This window comes from Cavia porcellus, unplaced genomic scaffold (genome assembly GCF_034190915.1).
Source record: "Cavia porcellus strain 051 isolate PalLab524CR breed Dunkin Hartley unplaced genomic scaffold, mCavPor4.1 scaffold_4, whole genome shotgun sequence".
Lineage (NCBI taxonomy): Eukaryota > Metazoa > Chordata > Mammalia > Rodentia > Caviidae > Cavia > Cavia porcellus.
This window is the reverse complement of record NW_026947487.1, coordinates 101,476,557-101,499,793: the sequence shown is the minus strand read 5'-3', so window position 1 is coordinate 101,499,793 and position 23,237 is coordinate 101,476,557. Positions and strand designations below refer to the sequence as shown.

Sequence of the window (23,237 nt, the reverse complement as noted above, 5' to 3'; positions counted from 1 at the left end):
CAGTAATTAAAGTCAGAAAGAGAAAATAGAGAAACACTCTACAAAATAATTATAAAAACTTCCCCTAGAAATTAGATGTGGTGGTGCACACTTGAAATTGCAGCACTTTAAGGGGCAGAGTCAAAGAGGATCCCAAATTCAAACCCAATCTGAGCAACTTAGTGAAACCCAATCTCAACATAAAAAAAAATTACATTTGGAAGCTGAGAAGGTAGATCAGTGAGAAGGCCCTAAGTTCAATTTCCAATATTGGCAAAATAATAATAATAATAATAAATTTCCCCTAAAACTAAAAGACACAAGTTTTGGATTAAAAGAACTTCTTAGGTGTCCAGTCCAATTGATTAATACACTAAAAAAGTAGAGACACAATAAGAAAATCAATTATTAAACTTCAGGATGATAAGGATAAATGGTGGAATGAAGCTCAGTGATAGAGCACTTGCCTAACAGTTATGAGGGGTCTTGGGTTTGATCTTCAGCACTGAGAAAAAGTGGGTAAGTAAGTAAATAAATGGAACACCCACAAGTTTCAGCAAACAAACTCAAGTCTCTGTATGTATATCAGATGAACTCAGAATGGCACCAGATTTGCTAACATGGACACAGAATCCAACAAAGACACAAAGGGGACCTCCAGAATGACTGTGACAAACAGAGTTCCAGACTTCACAGCTGTCAGCAAACTCAGAACTGCTAAGCTACATGAGACCAAGTCAAAAAGGTCTGGGAGAGACTTATTTAAGAACAAAAAAGCAGTAGGAAAAACCTGATGTGTTTCATGCTAATTAACACAACTGAAAGAATCTGAGGATGAATAGGGGGTTGTTATTTAAAAAGTACACTACAAATGTAATTTACTGTGCTAAGAGTAGTATTTACACACTCATAATAATAGAAACATTGACTACTAATCTGAAGCAAAGTTACAACATTAGCACACAAGAAACATCAGAAGAATGTGGGGGGCACCTTTGGCAGATGATAAAAAAGGGCTCCGTTGTAGAAGTCAGTAAATAATGGTGTAAAAACTGAAAAATCAAAATACAGCATTTTAAGTATGCTATGTACAGCACAGAGATAAATACCAAAATAACCAGATAGGAGAAGTGACTGCCTTTGAGTAGAGAGAGAAGGGATACACGCAGACATCTGCTTTTTCATATTAAACTCTTAGGAATTCTTTATATGCATGTATAACTGATAACAAATTTTGAAACCTTAAGCATTCAATAAAAAGGAAAAGGAAAAGTGTGTCTGACCTGTTTTGCCGCCCTGTCTTAGACATAAGTACAGACATGGCCATATGAGGTCAACTTCATTACTAGAGAACACTACTAGCCAATTTTCCAGGACAAAAACAGAGAAAAAACATGGTTTTCTTACTTTCAAATCTCCAATCTCACTAATTATACTACCAAGATTTATGTTCCATTTTGACTAAGTACTGGGAATATATATATTTTCCAATGATCACTCATATTAAATGTAGTATTAGTTAAGGATGAATTTTATTTTGAATTCTTATTATGAAAAACACTGCATTCTAACAGACAACTAAGATTTTCCGGGCTGGGGATTTAGCTCAGCGGCATAAGCAGGTGGTTGTGAGTTCAATCCCCGGTACCGATAAAAAGATTAAAAAGAAGAAAAGATTTTCCTATAGGCAGCAATAGCAGTTCAAGAAAGGAGTGAAATCCCTAGAGCATATCGCAGAAGGTTAAAGGAAGGTTAGGGCCTCAAGGTCAATGAAAGCATGACATAGTGCAGCTTTTGGAACCCATCTCACAAAACCCACCTCCTGAATGAATTGAGAAAAACAGTCACCTGATTTGACATCAAACACACTAATGTAGTCTATGGAGCCTGCTGCAATGTGCGTACCCGAGGGATGCCAGCTGAGACTCAGGATGCGACCTTGAGATTTGTACAAAAAGAAAATGGCATACACATAAATATACAAAAAGGGTAATCACAATTACTTACAGAGCTAGTTTCACAGACTTAGTTCTTTCATCCATCATGCCCCTGTGAAGGGACTGTAGGGACTGTTTTATAACATGAGAAACTGCTCTAGGATATACAGTAAAATGTTTGATACTAATTTTAATAATATATGCGATGAATAGGAGCGTAAACAAATACAATTTTTTATGGGTGATGTAGTAGTAAACTAACCAAATTTAAAGAACATACTTTGGGACCCCAATAATTGTTCTACAAATTCTTGCATGAATAGCCCAAATATGTATATAATCACGTACTAATGAAATTTCCATCAATGATAAACTACCTATAGAATGGTGATCCCATAAGATTATATTACCTAATGACACAGTCATCTCAGTTTGTATAAGCACACCCCATGATGTCTGTGCAATAAAATCAACAATGATGTCTGTGCAATAAAATCAACAGCATATTTTTCAGAACATATCCTGTTAAGCAACACATGACTATAAGAATCTTCACTGCAGCCAGGAATTGTGGGACATGCCTAAAACCCCAGCACTTGAGGGCCCTGAGGTTGGAGGATTATAAATTTGAGGCAAGTCCAAGACCAATCTGGACTATGTAAGGCAGTAGTGGCAAACATCTGCTGCAAAAGCTGTTTGTTACCACTCAAAAAGGCTCACTATCACTGATAAAGGGGGATTCTGTCTTAAAAAACAAAAACAAAAATCCAGGTATGGTGGTACATTTGTAATCCTAGCACTCCGGTTTGCAAGTTTGAGCCCAGCAAGGGTAACTTTACAAGATCCTGTCTCAAAAATAAAATTTTTTTAAAAAGGTAGTGACTATAGCTCAATGCAAAGGTCCTGGGTTCCATCTCCAGTAATACAAAACAACAAAAATTCACTTTCTTTCATACCAGCACTGGCTGTAGTAGTAACCAAAAAATTAACATTCCTCAATAGGAATTTTTAAATATGAAATACATAGTGAACAGTATGCAGACTAGCATAATGACATGGAAAAATATGTCTATTAAGTGAAAAAGCAAGCAGAAAAACAAGTGCAAAAAATCTTCTCTGTGTATATTTTTATATAAATACATTTTCAAAAGTCTAGAGGATTAGTTTCAAAATGTTGCCTTCAGGGTTGGGGATACAGCTCCGTGGCACAAGTGCCTGCCTGGCAAGCAGGAGGTCCTGAGTCTGATTCCTGATACCAAAAAAACAAAGTTGCCTTCAGAGTAGAATGAGATACTTATTTTGTTTCATATGTTTTTAAAAAAGCATCCTGGGCCAGGTATTTAGCTCAGTGGTGTAAGCACCTGCCTGGCAAGCATGAGGTTGTGAGTTCAATCCTTGGTACCAAAAAAAACAAAATAAAACAACACAAAAAAATTTTTTAAAATTCTATTAAGTATATATTAAAAATAATCTTAAAACATACTAAAAAAAACAAAAAAATCTGATCAGCAGAGGATAACTACTACTAATGGACAGACAGAACAAATGGACAGTCACTATTCTCTAGAGAAAGGATCAGCAAAAAGCCCATTTGCGATTTTTGTGAAGTTTTAACGGAGCACAACTATGCCCTTTCATCTAAGTATTTTCTATGGCTGCTTTGTGCTGCAAGCCTACAATATTTACTCCCTGATCCTTTCAAGAAACTGTTTGATAACATCTGGTTTGTTTGGGTTTTTTTTGTACCCAAAATCGAACTCAGGATCTTGCGCTTGCCAAGCAAGCACCTTTACCACTAAGCAAAAAACCTCCAGCCCAACAATATCTGTTTTATAGGCTGGTATCAGTCCAGTCCAAGAAGCATGGGCAATTGTTTATAAAACCTCTTCATTCAACTCGAACGTACTAATAAAATCAAGAAACCGTTACTGGCCAAGTGGGGTGGCATACAACTGTAATGTTAGCTTCTGCACTTGCTGAGGTAGGATGACTGCAAGTTCAAGGCCAGTCTGGGCAACTTAGCAAGACCCTGTATCCAAAAATAAATAAGTAAACAAAAATTTAAAAAGGCTACTTAGGGATGTAGTTGAGCTGTAGAGTACTTGCCTAACATGTCTGCATGTCTAATAAGGTCCTACATTCAATACCCAGCACTGGGAAGAAAAAAAGAAAGTACCACAGCATCTAATGATGAAATTCTAGTTTTAAAACTTCATGTACACATGTTAAAACATCACAACAGGGGGCTGGGGGATTTAGCTCAGAGGCATAAGCGCCTGCCTTGCAAGCAGGCAGTCGTGAGTTCGACCCCTGGTACCGATAAAAAGGAAAAAGACCCCCCCCCAAAAAAAAACATCACAATAGGCCGGGCATGGTGGTACATGCCTGTAATCTCAGCACTGGGCAGGCTGACCCAGGAGCCGGGGCTGCAAAAGTGAATTCAAAGCCAGATTGAACTGCAGAATAAGAACCTGTCTCGCTACTGCCACCCCTCCAAGTCACAAAAAGCTATGCCTGGTGGTAAATATCTGTAATCCCAGCACATCTGGGAGGCTGAGACAGAAGGATCACTGTTTGAGGCCACCCTGGACTGCATAGCAAGATCCTGTCTCAAAAATACAAACACAAAATGAAAGGAAAGGAAACAAACGAAACAAACAACAAAAACAAAAACTTCCCAAAAAGCAGTGATAGCCAACAAACTGATTTCCACAGAAACATTAGTTTTCCTACTTTGAATTTTTGGTTTTCTGAATTATAACCAGGTAATCACAAGTGTGGTACACAATGGGATAGCTTCTAGCACATTCCCAGTACTCATATAAAATTAGCATATGGATAAAACATTACCTGTAACCATGGGGGAAAAAAGAATCCCATCCCCAGTGGCACAGTAACCTAACTTCTTGTTAAGGCTTTTCACTGCCCCACCAAAAACAATTCTTACTTTTCTGCCGATCAAAATTTCTTTCAAACTGGATTTTGTCAGGGGTGATTTGAAATAGTTTCACAGATCCATCTTCACAGCCAATCTATTAGGGAAAATGAGGCAGAAAACAAAGATAGACACTTCATAAGACACACTATATCTATATATTCATATATAGATATCTTCTCTAAAGTATTACTTGCCCAGAAAGAAAAAATTTGTGAGAGAAAAAAGAAAAAAGGTACTAGTATCAACAAGCAGAGAGTATATCCCTGGCAGTCCCCATATCAAAAGCCATACCAAAAAGTAGGCTGACACTAAGATTTCTAATCAGTGGCCCAATTCCTACATGGCATAGAAGTAGAATTTCTTGGTATAGCACTGCTAGAGACACATGGCCTATATAAGAGACCTACTAACCTTCTAACATAAGTAGAGACATTTTAAGACTTACCCATTTGTGCAAAAAGAGGGGAAAAAAAAGAACAAAAAGCAAAAAACTCAGACTCATCACAGAAAAGTTAAATCTCTGAAAGCATTCATTCTAATGGGACAATTGTAGGGGCAAGGTCTATCTATATCAAAAAATTTTGCTGAAGCCGGGAATGGTGGCTTATGCCTGTAATCGCAGCACTCAGGAGGCTGAGGCAGAAGTATCGTTGTGAGTTTGACACCAGTGTGGGCTATAAAAACAGCTCAAGGCAAGCCCAAACTGCATAGTGAAACCTTGTCTCAAAAAAGCTACCGCCACCACCAAAAAAAGTATTTTTTTTTTTAACTGAAAAACTGTTGAAATTTATACATGCACAGGTTAACTTGCTGAAAGACTTCCTGGATTTTATTAATACATACATGTACAGAGTGCATCTACAGAAGGATTTATTATGCTGTTTTTCTGAAACAAAATTTATAATGAAACACAAAGCACACCAAGACAAAAAACAGTCTGTGCTTCTCCCAGTTCTCAAGAATACAATGTGGAGGGACTGGAGAGTTAGCTCAGTGGCATAAGCACCTGCCTTGCAAGTGAGTTCAATTCCCAATACCGGTAAAAAAAAAAAAAAAAAAAAAAAAAATATATATATATACATAAAAACAGAGGCTGGGGATTTAGCTCAGTGGCATAAGTGTCTACCTTGCAAGTGTGTGGTTGTGAGTTCGATCCCCGGTACTGATAAAAAGGAAAAAGACAAAAAAAAAAAAAAAAAAAAAAAGAGTACAGTGTGAAAAACATGAAACTGAATTAAGTAAACTTCTCATTTCATAAATACATAAACAAGGTCCAAGCTAGCAGCAAGAGCAGAAAAAAATGACAAAGGATTTTTAATCCTCAGCATCAACTTCAGCCAAGTCTTGACAGCACACCTCTAATACCAGCATTCAGGAAGCTAAGGCACAAGTATCGCTGAGTTTAAGGCCAGCCTAGGTCATACTGTGTGTTCAAGGCCAGTCTGTACTATGTAGCAAGACCTTGTCTCAAAAAAAAAAAAAACAGACAAAATCAACTGCAATCTTGTGACTGGAATTAATGAGATTCAGCTATGTGCCACAATAAAACTTAACTCTTCTTATAAACACAAGGAAGAAAATGTGCACAAGAAAAATCTCAATATGAATTACCAATAGTTGCTTACTGACCAAAAGTTGAGAGCCACTGGGGCTAGCAATCATACTCCAAATGGGTCCTCCAAAGGCATCCATAGCATATTTGATGTTTAACGCCTGTAAGTCATACTCAAGAATTTCTCCATTGAGTCCAGCACTAAAGAGTCGCTGTCCTTGTGCCCAACACAGAGCTTCTGTAGCACGAGATTCATGACCTGGGAAAAACTACAGAAACAGCAGAAGTTTTCAACATGCCATGAATTGATCAGTCATAGGTATGCAATTCAGTAAAAATTATCTACTAGTAACCATTGTGTAGTTTTGGTCTTACAAGATTATGTTCATATTTTCATTTTCTTCATGTTCAAATTTTAGTTAATTAAAATTATTATAGTTTACTTGTACAGTTAGATTTAGTTTTTTATTTTTGCTTTTTACACTAGGGCCAATTTAGTAAAACCTATTCATCAGACTGAAGCATACTTAAGTTTGGTTTGATGCATCCAAATGAATAAAACTATCTGGTTTTCTAAAAATTAATACAACTATTTTGAATGGGTGGTGGTTTCACTAAGCACATGTATATATACATACATATATATACATACATACAGTCTATGTAAATATGTATTTGGAGGATTTCTTATATTATTGCTTAATCAGACAGTCACAAATATACTACACTATGGGCATCTTAGTTTTTAACAAAACTGTTTATAAAATTTCAAAATTTAAAAAGCATAAGGACATAAAAAATATTTTTTTTTATTATGGAGAAAAAAAAAAAAACAAATAGGGTACAAGTTATACAGAATTTCAGAAAAATAAACAATAGGAAATCACTAGTTAATAGATTACATATTGTTATCTTAGAAATAGTTGTTCAAGTTACAAAATTAAAGCACATAAAGTGGACTTTCAAACAGTGAGACTGGAAACAGTTTTGTTCAATGATCCAACAAAACTCAGTAATATGGTTATCTAATCTTATAGACATAAAAAATATTGATCGGAAACGGATATAGATGGGAAGGGGATGTGGGGATGAGGGAGACTGGAGTGAGCAGGACAAGGATCTGTACATGTACCAAGTTCCCACAATAAATGTGCTTATTGTGTACTACAAATATATACTATTAAAAAGAGGGGGAGATAACATCTACAGCTGTACAATGTTTACTATGAGTCAAAGTAAAAAAGAGTAAGTTTATAAAATAAGTTATCATAAGCTAAGGGTAATTTATTATTAAAGATTTTAAAAATAAGATTTCCTGTAAGCTGGACGTGGTGGTGCATGCTTATAATCTCAGCACACGGGAGGCTGAGGAAGGAGAATCACGGTGAGTCTGAGGCCAGACTGGGCTACATAATGAGTTCAAGGACAGCATGAATTACAGAGTGAGACCCTGTCACAATCAATCAATCAATCAATTCCATGGGGCCTAAGTGCATGGTGGTAAGAAAGTCTATAGTAGCGTAGTCTGTCCTACGCCTTCATATTCACCACCACTAACTAGCTGTCTCACAGCAACATTCAGCCCTACTAGTTCCACTCATAGAAGTGTCCTAGACAAGTATACCATTTTTAACTTTTACACTGTACCCTGCTATGTTTAGATACACCAATATTTACTTTCATGTTATAACTGCATGATAACATGCTGTGCAATTATGTACTGTAGATGCAAGTCTACACCATCAATGTAAGCATAACAACCAAATCGACTAATGCACAGTTCTCAAAAGGATCATCACTATTAAGAGGTACATGGGCTGGGGATTTAGCTCAGCGGCATAAGCGCCTTGCCTTGCAAGTGTATGGTCGTGAGTTCGATCCCCAGTACCGATAAAAAAAAAAAAAAAAAAAGACAAAAAAAAAAACAGGTGCAGTACAATATATGCTGAACATTACCAATGTATACACTATCCTTTAAATACATACAGCTTAGTGTGTGAATTTTACCTGTAATGAGCTGTTTACAAATAAAATAATGCAGCTCATTCTGGCTTTTTGTTCAAATCTCAGATTTCTAAGCACTTTGGAGCATTCAAAAAGTTTCCAAATCAAGGCATTATAATCTTACCCCTGCTTGATGCAAAAAGGACTAACTAAATTTTCCTGATTGAAACTTGAACAGGTCTACATACATATTGCTGAAATGGCCTGTCCAAAGTGCCAGAGTCACAGGCATGAAGAAAACTGGGCCTTCTGACTCCTGCCCTCCATTTGTTTTGGTTTTTTTTTCCCTTTGGTCTGAATAGTGGCAAGCAATCCTAACTAGTAGGGAAGAGAATATGGAAAAAAGCAGAAGACCACACTGAATTAATGGATGAAAGTGAGAGCAGAAAAAAAATAAGGGGTAAGGAAAGGTTGATTTATTTAACAAACATTAATCCAGTAATAGCTTTGTACTAGGCATTTGCTAACTGGTAGGAATAACACAATCATGAACATCACTGATGTGGTTCCTGTTTCACAAACGAAGTGTAGTGAGGAAAAAAAAATGTTAAACAAATACACAAAATGTAATTCTTATAAATAACCAACAGAAGAAAATCACAAGATGCAACAAGTATGCACCAGAGTATGTTTTTCCACACTACAGAAGGTGACTGGCCTATCTGTGGTGGACAACCACTTGAAGTTTATTATGTGCCTTTTTTAGGAGTTAGTTCAAGAAGCCCTCCCTTTCCAGGTTTCCTAAACCACTTTCTCAGAGTAATGTATTTCTCTATGAAGGTGCTATGCTATGCTCGGTTTCACTGTGTTGGTCAGAAACTATACACTGATCTTCCCCCCATTGGTCTTTGAATACCCTGAAGGCAGAGCCTCTGACATTTGTCTTAATGTCCTGTGTTTGCTACTTGAAACCTAAGTGCTTACCACTCTGTGTACATCCAAAGGATGTCTTACCTAATTAACAATCTCCTTTACTCCCAAATGTAGGCATGTACATCTACATTCTCTGACAAATGAACTTAAGAATCCACTTTCCTGCCATCATGTCACCAAAAAATTGATATGAAAATGTTTATCTTTTCTGAATTGACAATAAAAGGGGTACTGACACACCCAGAAGGAAATGGTACCTTACCAAAATTGCAATGCTCTCTCATCAACTTCCCTTCTTGTTGTGGCCAAAAGATCCAGCAAATCTCATTTTCCAAATGACAAGGAGTGAGACGCCAAAATTCCTAGGTAAAACCTTTCTAACCAACATTACACTGGTCAAATCTCTCAGCTTCTCTCATCAATCAGGCAGGAGATCTTATTTGGTTCTAAACAACTCCACAAAGGTTAGGGAGTCACTTGTAAGACACACAAGTTGTAAAACAGACCTTTAGCAGAAAATCAACATCAGAAATGCCAAACTAGGCTTCTAAATGACTTACTTTTTCCTGAAAATAGTTTGCTGACAAGTTATAAATTTCTACAGTGCCATCTGTTCGAGAAACAGCCAATCTATTTGACTGGTTATTGTAAGCCACACAGCGGATCCCTGGTGGGACATAATTGAAGAAACGTACTCGATGGACTTTAAATTCACCCATTCCTACAGGGACAAAAAAAAAACACACACACATATATTATTGTCAAATATCAACTGGAGTATCACATGTGCTGTATATTATTACTATTCTATATGGAAAATTCCAAATATATCTCACTTAAGTTCACGCCTAAATACCAATCTTTTCTTTTCTTTTCCTTTCTTTTTTGAGACAAGGTTTCACTACGCAGTTCAGGCTGTCCCGAACTCAGTTTGTAGCTCAGTTTGGACTTGAACGCGCAGCAATTCTCCTGCCTCAGCCTCCTCAATGCTAGGATTACAGATGTGTGCCACCACGCCCGAATCCAACGATGCTTTCATGCTTCACGCAGGAACCCACCAATCTCAAGCTGGTTTAAATAAAGATACTTTAGTAAAAATTCTCCAGAGTCCTATTCCATAACTCTAGAATCCTAACTTTGAAGGTTTAAGAAATCTCCATTTTAGCAGTCAGCTTTCCCCAACTCTAAAGAATGCTAAGTTTGCAAATCACTGGTAGTGACGTGGGGCTGATTGAGCAGAGCTCAAGAATAGGAAGTGACAGGTCTCTGGCTGCCTGGTCTAGCATCCACCGGGATTTATAGACCGACCGAGGGTACGTATGAGTTCTGGATCACCCCTCCCTCGTCTCCCTTCAATGTCAGGAATCCTCGGTCAGGATAGGCGCATTCGGTCCGGTCAGGCGAGCTTATGAAGATCTCACGCGAGGTCTTTGCCACCCTTCCCTTTTCCAAAGTATACGAAGCAGCATCCACAGGGGATCCTCCGGACAAGGGAATCGGCAAGCTCCGCGGAGCGCCGACCCCGAGCTGGCGGCATCCACACACACTCAGCTCGAGCCTGTGCTACCCACGCCCCTTCCCCAACTCACCTGCGGATCTCTGCCCGCCTGCCCGGAGCTCGCCTCCTCTCCGCCCCGGCCCCACGTGCGCGCGCGCTCTTCAGCTCTGCCCCGGAAGTGCTCGTGGCACGGGCCCGGAAGTGCGCAGGCAGTGCTCGCGGCGGCGGCGACGGCGGCGGGAGGTTCGGTTGTCGCCCGTTGGCCGCGCGGCGCCGCGCTCGGCGGCCGCCATTTGCAGGTCAGGCAGCGGGTGGGGGGCACGGGAGGCTGCGGGGAGCGAGGCCTGAGTCGGGGATGGGGGCGAGAGAGCGGGAAGCTAGAGAGCTGGGGCCGGGCGGGGCGCGCGACTCGGGGAGAAGAATGGCGAGCCGAGGGGCGGGGAGCGGCGGGGCGGGGGAGGGGCGGCCGGGCAGGGGGTGGGAAGTGGGGAGGGCCGCGCGGGGGTGGGGGTGAGCCCACGGGGCCTTCCCGTTGGAAGGGCCGAGGAACGTGGGGGAAGGGAGCGGTGTGGGCGCGGGAGGCGAGGAAGGCAGGGGGCGAGCGAGCTGAGAGGGAGAGGGTGCCTGAGCGCGAGCAGAGGACGGAGAAGGGGGCGGCGCGGGCCGGAACCTCAAGGTATGTGCGGGAAGGGGTTCTTCCCGGGGTTGGGAGGGAGCCCAGCCTGCGAGGCTTGTGGGAGTGGAGCAGTACTGGCACCCAGAAAGTAGTGAGAATAGCAGAAAGAGAACCTCGTGGGGTGGGGGTGGAGGATGACAGGACTGCGAGGTTTGTTCTAGGGGACATTTTCTTTTAAATCGCGGGGGGTGGAGAGCATACTGTTGCTGGGAGAGATGATGTGGAAGGTGGCTGGTGATCCCAGCTTCTTTGTGGGTGGAGTGAAGCCGAGAGATTAGTGGGGTGGGGTTGTAGAGGAGCGAAGTACTTGGGGACCGGGGACAATTTGGATCCTGAGGATGGTAGAGAAGGGGCCGTTAAAAGAGGACTCTGGGTGGAGGGAGAGGAACATCCCTTCGGTGGGGAGCGTGGTGGAAGGCAGGTTAAAGAATGGGAGGGAAGGGACTAGTTTTCTTGGGAGGTAGGTTACGGGGCCAAGCATTGGTAAATGATTCTAGCAAAAGTGTAAGGGCAGTTGGGAGAGGATTGGAGAAAAGGGGGGAAGTGAATGGATTGAGTTCCAGAAAGTGGGCGAGACTAGAAATAAGGAAGTGTTTTTTACATCTCCGTAAAGGGAAGGGTGGGCTCGAGTCCGGGGTGGAGAAGGTGGGGGCAAATGGGAAGAGAAGACAGCACAGAGGGGAGACCTTGAACAAGGCTAGGGAAAGGGTCTGGGGAGAAATAGGGTACCATGTTAGGAAGAGGAGGAAGGGCTGAGATGGGGCTGCAGAGTAGAAGAAGATGGAAAAAACCGGAGTAACTCAAATCGACTGAAGCCATCTTTTCCACCTATTGTCTACAAATACCAGTAATTGATTCCCTCCAATCTGGGAATCCTGAAATGTGATGGGAAAGTACCACGTGTATGCATAGCATCTACACATGTTTTTGAACACACTCTTCAGTAATGAAAAGTTTGGAAGCATTCAGTTCCACCTACCCTCAATGGCCCCTTTTTGGAGAGGAACAAGTGTCATTTAAAAACGATTTTAGACTTAGTAACATAAGCCTGTCGGAGAAGATCCTCTTCGAAACTAAGGCCTTACCAGTGAGTCACAAAACCACAGTAACACTACTAATAAAAGTAATGTGCGTTCATTTGTGTATAAAACTTTCAGTTCATTTAATGGAAAGGCACATAGAGAAGTCATCATATTCAAAGAAATGATCTTCCAGAGTTTAATACCTGAAGCAGTTTGTTGAACCTTCACTGCAGCATTTGAATTGTTCTTCAATTGTGTTAACTTTTTTTGGGGGGGAGGGGGGGTGTTGAGACTGGGTCTTGCTGTGTAGCCCAGGTTGGCCTCAAATTTGCAGCATCCTCCTGCCTTGGCCTCCCAACTGCTGGGGTTATGGGACTGCTGGAATTACAGGCATGTGCCACCGTGCCTGGTTTAAATTTTGTAAATTTAATTTTACTCTGTAGATCTGCTTTAATAGAATTTCTGAATCCCTTATAAACATTCAAATGGCTTATTGTAGTTTAATGTTAAGTGACATTAACTATATATGAAGAAAATGCCAAGTTCTTCCTGGTAATGAGCCGGTTGATTCATGGCTTACCTTGTGTTAGACACTGTGCTGAAAGCTCTGTGTTCATTACCTCATTCAACCTGTTCAACAGAACAACCTGTTGCTGTTGAGGTAGGTGTTTTATGTCCCATTTATTGATAGATAAACTGTCACACATGGGTGATATTCTAGGCCTGACTAGTGTCTCATATCACTAAACAAAATACAGACCCTAGATCCAAACAAAAGCCAAATAAATACTATTGACCTGGCAATTAGCAGATATATTGTGTCCTGTATTTAACTTTTTGAGACAGGATCTCATGTAGCCCAGGCTGGCCTCAGCCTCATGGTTATTCTGACTGTTAGGATTGCAGCAGTGTGTCACCACATCCAGCTTGTATTTATTTACTTTAGAACATCATGATCTGTACTTTAAAATGGTCATGATTTCACTTGGGGTTGGGGTTTGGGTTTAGGTTTTGGTTTTGTTTTTTGTTTTTTTTTTTTTTTTTTTTTGAAACGGGGTCTCTTACATAGTGTTCATGTTTGCTTTTGGACTTCCTGGGTAACCTAGGCCTGCCTAAAACTCACTGATCCTCCTGGGATTGTGTACATGGCCAGCTTTCAGTTAAGCCTTTTTTTTTTTTTTTTTTTTTTTTTGAGACAGTATCTTGCTATGTAGTTCAGGCTAGCTTTGAATTCACTGTAGCTCAAACTGGCCTTGAACTCTGTGGCAATCCTCTTGTCTCAGCCTCCTGAGTGCTGGAATTTTAGGCATGTGCCACCATGCCCTGCTACACCCCATTTTTTTGTGTCATGAATTTTTTTAAATCAAAGGTTGGAAAATTCCTTCCAAAAAAGTACTTGAAGAACACATGCCTAGCATGTACAAGGCCTGTAGTTCATTCCATCCCCAGCACCAAAAGAATATACAGACTGCTTGGAAATGTTCTAATGGAAGTATATGAGACACTGAAAACAAGTATGCTCGGGATTGCCACAAGTTTGAGGCCAGTGTGGGCTACATTGTTAGTTCAAGGCCATTTTGTGCTAGGTTTGCTACCTTGTCTCAGAAACAAAATTTATAAAACACCATTTAGCTCTAGAAAAACTTAAGTTATTTGTAGTTAGGTTAAATCAATGAGTCAAAGCCCTTTGTTTTTTGTTGGGTATGGCTGTATACTTAATTAGATAATTTTTCACCCTTCTGCCACATTTTATTTTGGGAACAGTTACCATTATGAGGATTATTGCTCAGGCTGTTCCCTTTAAAAGTAATCTTCTAAGAAATTTAATTCATAGAGCAGAGGATAAAATAATTTTTTGTCGCAGATTAGAGTGAACCTATGACAAAGAATATTCTCTTGTTCTTTTGACTTATTTTTTATTTTTTTGGTACCTGGAGTCATCCTCGGGACCTTGTGCTTGCCAGGCAGGTGTCATGCCACTGAGCTAAATCCCTCCCCTGGCGTTAATACTATGGAGCAGAGATTTAGGATCAAGTTTTGAATCCAGAGGTGGCATTGAGTTGATACATTTTCAAAAAAAAAAAAAAACCCTAAATATGTATAAGGGGGAAAGCAAGCTTATTGTTTAATTGCTTACTTTTGGATGTATTAGTTACTTGGGTTGCAAGTTACAAGATTACTTACCTGCTATTTTTTAAGAGATGTGAGAGTGATAACATTTGTAAAGCATCCTAAGAGAAGGGGCTGGTTCAGGCAGGACTAAGAGATGGGAATGCAGAGCTATTAGATTCCACATCCTAGCTCCATCACTTACTGGCTTGATCAGTAGCTTAACCTTTAGCTTCTCAGCCTGTTTCCTCATCTGTGAAAGAAAGTGGGAACACACCTCATAGGGTGGTTCGGGATAAAGTGACAGAATCCAGTAAGTTCAGTACAAATTAGTTCTGGGATTGGGGCTTTTTCCTAGATGGTAGGCATAGATAGTTCAAGAAGTCACTTAGGGTGGTACTTAGATTTGTCAGGTTCTTCATAAGAATTTAATAGTTCAAGCCAGTGTGCATCTGTAATCCCAGCACTTGGGAGGCTGACGCAGGAGGATCACTGTGAGAGGCCATCCTGGGCTACATAATTTCAAGGCCAGCTTGAGCTAAATATCAGGACTATCTCAAAAAATTTTAAGAATTTCTAAAGATAGAAGTCAGAAGACAGGGTATAGCTGGGGTTGGTTTAATTCTGGCCAAAGTTTTTGAGTTTTGGTTAGGATTCCTGTTGTTGGTCTAGATTGGTTCTCCAAATCCTGGTTTTGTTGCCATGTTTATTCAGAGGCCTAGTCATTTACCACTGTCCTGAAAAGCAAGTTTTGACCACTTTCAGCCTCCACACTAGTATAAGGTATGGGACTGATGTGAGACAGGCTTGGATAAGTAACATTTTTAGAAAATTTGAAGACAAAGGGGGCTTTTTTAAATAAAATTGAGCAAAACTGAAATGAGATTTTTGTTTGTTTTCTTTACAGAGACAAAATTATCTAAAAATATAGAATTGATGTATTTTTAACCTAGGAAAAATAAAGTACAAAACTTTTCTCCCCTTTAGGAGATTGAGAGTAGAGAGCATAACTTACTACAAAGGAAAAAGGTTTAGTTTTCTCTCCATTTTAACATTTCTTCAGGGCTGCACACTGGTTATAGCCTGTGAGACTAGTTCCACTCTGAAATAATGAAGTTCAACAATATTTTGAAAAATACATCACAAAAATTTCTTCCTGGCTATACAATTACTTTGTCAATCTGAAATTATTAGTAACCATACACGTTGATTGTAGGCAAATCTGGGACTGAACTGGCCTCTATAGAAGCTTACTAGAAAGCTCTTTTATAACTCCATAAAGTTTTTGATTGATTGTTTTTAGTACCAGGGATGGAACTCATGACTGCGTGCTTGCAAAGCAAGCGCTTATGCCACTGAGCTAAACCCCTGGCCCAACTCTAAAGTTTTATGATTTGGTACACAGTTAATTCTTCAAACTGCCTTCCAATCTTTATTCTTGGTAGTTACAATTTCTAAACAAACTAAATCTTACACTAAATAATTAGAAATTCCTTTAGTTGTCAGTATTGTTAGGATGAGTTGAGACTGAAGATGCAGAAATCTTTTGGTACTATAGAGAATTTTCATTGTAATGTTACTGTTATTACCAACAGGATTTGATTTACGGTTAAGTGGCAGTTAATCCAAAATCCTTAGACCAGAAGTGTTCAAGATTTGGAATTTGTCAGATTTGGGGATGTTCACACAGACTTTTAACAGTTGAACATTTGTAATCTGAAAACTCAAAATGCTCTGACACTTGAAACTTTTTGATTGACATGATGCTCAGAAAGTTTCAGATTTTTCAGATTAGGGATGTGCAATATGTATTATACATATTCTCTGCCTGTTTTTCTAAACTTTTTCTGCTCTCCAGGTAGAGACAGATTGAGCTTCATGCACTTACATCGTTTTTAATCAGCTGCACACTAACTGAAGCGTACATTCATGGTCCCTGCCACCTCCATTAAGTGTGTGCTCAGTTCAGCAACCAGAGATACCTACTCTGGTCAGGACAGGTGCCTAAAAATCCTAAAGAACCAAGAATAACAGAATCCAGATGTATGATATTTTAAAGCACTTAAAGAAGAATTTAAATTCACTAAAATGATTTGTGCCCCATGTTTGTTTCTTTCCTTTTCTTTTTTAGACAGGATCTTTAGTGCAGGCTGACCTTTGCTGTAAACTCAAGGCAATCCTGCAGCCTCAGTCTTTGAAGTGCTGGAATTACAGGTGTGCGCCACCACGTCTGGCTCCATGTTTCCTAATAATTCAGTAAATATACCATCACATATATGTAAGACAAAAAATGTTGCCAAATCAGTTCACAGGTTCCCTTGAACTAGACTCACACTGGTTGGGCTCGTACATCATTTGTGTGTACATGTGGGGCATTCCAGTAATCTAGCAAGAGACAAGTTTTTACTGTCTCTTTAGGGTACAGCAACGGTGTTCCAGTGGTGAGGTACAAGACTGGCAAGACTGTGGGTCACAGAATTCTTCAACAGTTGCTAGATGTGTGCCAGTACTACTAGATGTGTTTAGGACATTGATGTATTCCCAGCAACTTGGGGAGCTGAGGCAGGAGGATCGCTTGACTCCAGCCTGGGCAACATAGCAAAATCTGGTCTCAGGATTTGAAGCCCCAGCGATTGGAATACAAGTGCTGATCTGCCCATGCAACCAAGTGTCTGTTTTCCTTTTTCATTTAGGACGCCATTGTGAATTTCTGTTCTAACAGGAGACTGTTGAGGAAATGGATTGTACTGAAAATATTTGCATATCCATTTTTCCTAAACAGTTCACACATACCTATCTCAAATCTGTGGCCAAAGAACATAAAATTGATTTTGGTTGTCATGGTGTGGGTTTCATCTTGCCCTACCCTGAGCTTTCCTGAAGATGTTCATCTATGTGAATACATTGTTGCTTATTTTGCCATAACATGTACTGCTTTATGTCATCAAAAAGTTATTTGCAGGAGCTCTTTCTCAATCTGTTTACATTGTTGAGTCTTTTGATTCATAGCTAAAAGTACTTTAGATTCTGCTGGTGGTATCAGTGGGGCTGCTTTGTCTACATGAAAACTTTTGCCCCTGGTATTACTGTCTCAGAGCCACAACCTGTGCTGCTGTGGTAGATCTGGCTTATTCAAGGATGTTACTTGGTGCCCTTTTGCCGTTCTGAATAGAAGTTGCAGATGTGCAGTACCTGCCCAATGCCTTGATTCCTGTTCATTCACACCAGCACTTGGTTTTTTCCTTTGGAAGGCAGAATTAGTTGGGTAATAATCTTTGTATGCCTCATCTGCAAAGTAGAAACTAGTGTATCCTTTTTCATGTTAACTGGGATATCATCATATATGCACAGGATCCAGCCCATATTACAAATTCAAAACATTAGATGCTACTTCTTGTTGAAGTCCGAGTGAGTTGACTAAATTCACGTTCACAGTGTGTTTGGTGCTATGGGAGTAGCTGTCCTATAAGGCTACAGACTCCATACTACCCTTCTCCAGTGAGCCAAAATGAAGATTAACATATCAGGAAAAAAACTTGTTTACCATGTTAATCAGGTATTTGCTGAGCTTGAGCACAATTATGCCTATTAACTTTCCACTAAACTCCATATATATATTTGAAGGACTTAGCCAGAAGCTATAATTCTGGTCTACCATCTTCTAAACCAACTAGGAATTCTGTCCTTTCCAAGAAAGGCACATAATGAAGTCCATTGTCCCCTAGCAAAAATACCGCATGTTAGTGGTTCTTGTAGGATACCCCCACACTTGCCACAAGGTGGTGCTGTTGTATAAAATGAAATATTCTTAAGTGTTGGGATATTTTCATATCTAAATGAAAAGTGGTAGCTGGCTGTGATGGCACACAAGTGTAATTCCACCACTCAGGAGGCTGAGGCAGGATGATCTCCATGAGTTTAAGGCCAGCCTGAACTACATAGGTCTAGTCTCAAAACAAAACAAAAAGGTGGTCAAAACGTATGTTGAGAGTCAACATCAGCAGGCAGCTTAACCATTTACTAGAGCCGTGAGACTTTCAGTTCTGTTGGCTTTAGTTTGACGTAAAGAGAGGCCCTCTGGGGGCTGGGGATTTAGCTCAGCGGCATAAGCACTTGCCTTACCAGCAAGTAGTTGTGAGTTTAATCCCCGGTACCGATTAAAAAAAAAAAAAAAAAAAAAAGCTGTCCTCTGAATCTAGGAATATACTGGGCAACAGACATGAAGTTTATGTCATTACCAAAGGGAAAAATAAAGTCTAACAGCTCCTTTTTAAAAAGAAATACACAGGAAAAAAAGTAGAGTACCTTAAGAAAGGCAAATTAACATTTATGGTCCCGGATGATCTTGAGCCTGGCATGGTGGTACATGCCTTTATTCCTAGCTGCTCAGAAGGCTGGGGCAGATAAGTTACAAGTTCAAGACCAGCCACAAGGATTGGTGGGATAACTCAGTTATTGAGTATTTAGCATGCACAAGACTCTATGTTCAATCCCCAGTGCTGGGGAAAAAAAAAAAAAAAAAAAAGGAATGGTCTCTGCACTACATACCAGGTTTATAGTCTGTCTCTGATTTTGAGCAGTTCCATGCTGTAGTTGACTACTGGTGATTGTATGTGTTGCACCTGCAATCTGGATGTCAAAATTCCAGGGACTGCAGCACAGTGAACAAACATTCCACCACTGTGCCATATCCCTAGCCCAGTTGTTGGCAGTCTTTAGCAACCTTATCTGATGTACACAATCAGTAAGAAAGCTTACACTTTATGATGTTGTTAGGAAAATAAAGTAATGTGTATTTAAAAGCACTTAGAAAAGTCTGTCACACAATAAATGGTATTTAGCTGTGATTTTGTTATTCACTGTCATTACTATCCTGATTTTTTTTTCTCTACAGTTTATTTTCAGTTGCTTTTTAACGAAGAAAAGCTCATGGTGCAAATTGTTATTTCTAGGTGAGTACATTTTGAGATTTTTTTTTTTACTTAGTTTGAGTATATACAAGTTTCACATTTTTCTGGAAGAATCAGGGTCTTCAGGTACATCTTGCATAAATCTTTGCATTACAATCTCTAGTTCAGTGCCTAGCACTGCCCGATTTCCCAAGAATTTGTGCTCAACAGAGTTCCTTTGGGCCTTGAATGGTGGTGTAGGACCCTATTCATCCTTCACCCCTCAAAAATATTGTAACCGCCAGCCCTTTGCTTGCAGTGCAGGGGCTGAAGGCCTGGCAGAATGGGTGCTGATGGAGCTACAGGGGGAGATCGAGGCTCGCTACAGCACTGGATTAGCTGGAAACCTCCTGGGAGACCTACATTACACCACTGAGGTGAGGGGGTTTTCTTTCCCTGCCTAATGCCTCAGGAAAACAAGCTACACCAAGGTGGTGCTCCCAGGACCCAGAGTGAGGACTGCCCTCAGGTTTGTTATTCAAGATGTAGCTAATCTGCAGAGCTGTCTGCTTGTTCTTCCCCCACCCCTGCAATAGCAGGGAAATTTAGCTTTGGGGAATCTAAAAAAGTAACATTCCTGAAAGTGGACATTTTCTTACATGGAGCGAGAAAAAGTAAAAAGGGTAGAGGGTGGCTTGTCCAGTGTTCTGCTCAGCAGTGGTAGAACCAGTTCAGGGATTGGGGGTCAGGAATAGCTTTAGAAGCCACCTACAGTGGAGTGGTCTTTCCCTGAACCTCAGGCATCTTCTTCTTCTGCCAAAGGGAATTCCTGTGCTGATTGTTGGGCATCATATCCTGTATGGGAAAATCATCCACCTGGAGAAACCTTTTGCAGTTCTTGTCAAACACACTCCTGAGGAACAGGACTGTGATGAACTTGGCCACGAGACTGGCACCACCCGGTACCTGGTGACAGCACTCATCAAAGACAAGATCCTTTTCAAAACCCGCCCCAAGCCCATTATCACCAACGTCCCCAAGAAAGTATGAAAGAACCCCGGATTTTCCCTAGAGAGCGGCCAACTCCTTGGACTCGTGCACCATTGCCACCTCGAGGACGGCTTGACGGTTCCCTGGGACCACAGGGAGGTCCTGTTCTGAACACAGGCCACCCATTGGGCGTGAACTCTGATCCCTTCCTTATGGCAGCCGGTTCTCTTGGTGGAAATCTGGCCCCATTTCCAAGGAACCCATCTTTTCCATCTTCATCAGGCTCATTGGCTTCAAATCCAGCACCTTTCCCTGCTGGTTCTCGTGACCCAAGCATGGCTTCTTTTCCAAGAGGGATAAATCCTACTGGCACAGGCACAGCTTCTTTCCCAAGGCCAGGTGGCCTGTTGGGACCAGGACCAGGACCAGCTCTAAACCCTAGAGCAGGGGCTCTTCCAGGCCCAGGTCCTATGTCTAACCCCAGGTTAGGTCTCCCGGGCCCAGGTCCAGGCCCAGGCCCAGGCCCTATGTCCAATCCAAGGGCAGGTGGTCTCCTGGGAGCAAGTCCTGACCTCAGAAGTGGTACTCCCATGGGACCTGGATCTGGACCCAATTTGAGATCAGGTGTCTTGTTGTCTTCTGGGAATGGTCCTCCCAATCCTAGGCCAGGTGGTCTGGGCCCTGGACCAAATCCCAATCTGAGATCCAGCTTTTTAGGTACAAACCCTGCCCCTAGATCAGGTATGTTTCCAGGCCCAGGCCTTGGGTCCAACCCACGAGCAAGTGGAATGGGTCCAGGTCTTGGGCCCAACCCAAGAGCAGGAGGCCTGGGTCCAGGCCCGAATCTGGACACCAGAGCAGGTGGCCTGTTGGGCACAGGATCTGGCCTTAACTTAAGGATGACTGGGCCCCAAGGCCTAGATCTTGCCCCAATTCTAAGAGCAGCTGGTCTTTTAGGAGCAAATTCTGCTTCTTTTTCACAGGCTTCTGGAAACATGGGCACAAGTCCATCATCCATGGCAAGAGTACCTGGCCCTATAGGGCCAAACACAGGTCCTAGCTCTCGAGGAATTGGCCTTCCAGGGCCAAATCCATCTTCCATGTCAAGGGCTCCTGGCCCCATAGGCCCAAATTCAGCGCATTTCTCAAGGCCAGGTGGCCCCATGGGTGTAAATGCCAGTCCCTTTCCCAGGGGGACAAGTTCAGGAGGACTGAACCCAGCTGCCTTCTCTCAGTCTTCTGGCACATTGGCTTCAAACCCAGGTGCCTTCCAAAGGTCTGCTGGCCTCCAGGGCTCAAGTCCAGCAATTTTCCCTCGAGCCTCTGGGCCACTAGGTCCCAACCCAGCAAATTTCCCAAGGGCCACTGGCCTGCAGGGTCCAAGTCCAGCTGCCTTCCCAAGATGTACTGGTCCTTTTGGTCCAGGTCAAGTTGCTTTCCCTAGGTCAGCTGGTGGGCATCTGGGCTCTTCTCCAGCAGGCCCAATGGGTATCAACCCAGCTCCTTTTGCAAGGCCAACTGGGACTCTGGGTCTAAACCCAGCTTCCTTTCCAAGGATGAATGGCCCTGTAGCCAAGAGTGTTGTCCCATTTCCTAGGGTGGGGAGCCTTCCTGGCACAAACCCAGCTGCTTTCCCCAGACCAGGGGCTCCAATGGCTGCAATGTACCCAAATGGAATGTTACCCCCTTAAACACCACTTTCTCTCCAGGACCACTTGTTTTCCAGGCACTGTGGTTCTCAGCAGGACCGTCTCTTTAGGTAAAAGGTAGATACAGAGCTACTGTCTGAAGAACATAGCTGAGGGTGAAGTTCAAAAGAGCTCTTTTTCCTCTGCATTTTTCTTGACCGAAGGTGAAATGTTATTTGTGGGACATGGACTGTGAGAAATTGGGAATGATAACCGGCCTCAAGAGGAAAGAACTGGGGCCTTCCAGAAGCCTGCTGTGCTTTTGTCCCACAGCTTTCTGTCCCTTGTTTCTTATTTTTTGAATTGTTCTTGTGGACTTTTCCTCAGGGATACATTGGCCTGGTCCCAGTTTGTGTGTAACCCTCTGCTCCCTACTGGAGAATCAAGCTCACTGCTCTAGAGATGTTGCATTAGTGAATGGACCATGCTTCAATAGCTGTGACCTGTGCAGCTTGGACTTGGTCACCTACTGCCAGACTTTTCCCTGAGGGCTTGAACACAGAACAGGGAGGTGGACAGCCACTTCACCAACCCACCAAATAAATTTCTGCTTGACTGACTAGGCCTGCAGCTCCTTTCTCCTGGACTTCAAGGTGGCCGTGTTTAAGGCGCCTCTGTTCATCTGACGCCCTCTCCACTGGTACTCCCAATCAAAGAACCTCAAACTTCAAACTGATGTGGATGGGAACTAGGGTGGGGGTGGGGATAGAAGGGGAGGAATCACTGTGCTGTGTTCAGTCTGATGTGAAGGATGGTTGGTGTTTTTCCTGCACTGTATCTTTTCTTACTGTTTCTTTAATAAATGGGACAAGAGGGCTGCTGTTGTCACTCGTATTGTTACCTATTCCACAGGAAGGGACATTTACTCTCTGCTTTTCATTGTCTCATTTTGGCCACAATTCTGCATGACCTGCCAGCTAAAATGCTTGCACTCAAGAAGCAGGCTTTGATTTTCAGCCTTAGCTTGCTCACTCAGGCAGTTATCTCACTAGGCCTTGTCCCACCTATACAATAAAAGTTATGCCCTGAGACCATTTCTATCTCCAACCCTTCTTGAGATTGACGTAAAGAGTCAGCTTTAT

The 23,237-nt window shown here is 41.6% G+C and overlaps 3 protein-coding genes across 6 annotated transcripts in view; 2 read left to right on the top strand and 1 right to left on the bottom strand.

The window, feature by feature from the left end:
* The window catches only part of Utp4 (UTP4 small subunit processome component), a 31,138-nt gene extending 20,131 nt beyond the window's left edge, over window positions 1–11,007 (bottom strand). The window contains exons 1-5 of one of the 2 annotated variants that reach the window (XM_003471991.5): window positions 10,873–11,007; window positions 9,844–10,004; window positions 6,484–6,675; window positions 4,864–4,948; window positions 1,828–1,917 (exon numbers count right to left, since the gene is read on the bottom strand). In XM_003471991.5, the coding sequence (XP_003472039.1) occupies window positions 1,828–1,917; window positions 4,864–4,948; window positions 6,484–6,675; window positions 9,844–10,002 (526 nt within the window). In that variant the 5' untranslated portion in view covers window positions 10,003–10,004; window positions 10,873–11,007. The remainder of the gene's footprint in view (window positions 1–1,827; window positions 1,918–4,863; window positions 4,949–6,483; window positions 6,676–9,843; window positions 10,005–10,872) is intronic. The other variant, XM_063247564.1, reaches the window with a different exon arrangement.
* Chtf8 (chromosome transmission fidelity factor 8) lies at window positions 10,976–20,527 on the top strand. 3 transcript variants are annotated; one of them, XM_063247569.1, is made up of 5 exons: window positions 11,014–11,080; window positions 16,720–16,802; window positions 19,483–19,540; window positions 19,797–19,914; window positions 20,300–20,527. In XM_063247569.1, exons 3-5 carry the CDS (start codon window positions 19,518–19,520, stop codon window positions 20,525–20,527), a joined length of 369 nt encoding a protein of 122 aa, XP_063103639.1. In that variant the 5' UTR covers window positions 11,014–11,080; window positions 16,720–16,802; window positions 19,483–19,517. The 3 variants fall into 3 exon arrangements, with proteins under 3 accessions (XP_013010304.1, XP_063103639.1, XP_003472040.1); XM_013154850.3 differs by lacking the exon at window positions 16,720–16,802 and having other exon boundaries at window positions 10,976–11,080; XM_003471992.5 differs by lacking the exons at window positions 11,014–11,080; window positions 16,720–16,802 and adding an exon at window positions 11,398–11,457.
* Derpc (DERPC proline and glycine rich nuclear protein) lies at window positions 20,524–22,972 on the top strand. Its single transcript, XM_063247568.1, has one exon. It carries the CDS (start codon window positions 20,524–20,526, stop codon window positions 22,156–22,158), a length of 1,635 nt encoding a protein of 544 aa, XP_063103638.1. The 3' UTR covers window positions 22,159–22,972.
* Window positions 22,973–23,237: the final 265 nt, after the last annotated feature.

Coding starts and splice junctions, on each gene's coding strand:
- Chtf8 (XM_013154850.3), top strand. CDS start 19,518: ATGGTGCAAATTGTTATTTCTAG. Junction 19,541..19,796: donor GTGCAAATTGTTATTTCTAG/GTGAGTACATTT, acceptor CTTTGCTTGCAG/TGCAGGGGCTGAAGGCCTGG. Junction 19,915..20,299: donor ACCTACATTACACCACTGAG/GTGAGGGGGTTT, acceptor CTTCTGCCAAAG/GGAATTCCTGTGCTGATTGT.
- Derpc (XM_063247568.1), top strand. CDS start 20,524: ATGAAAGAACCCCGGATTTTCCCTAGAGAGCGGCCAACTCCTTGGACT.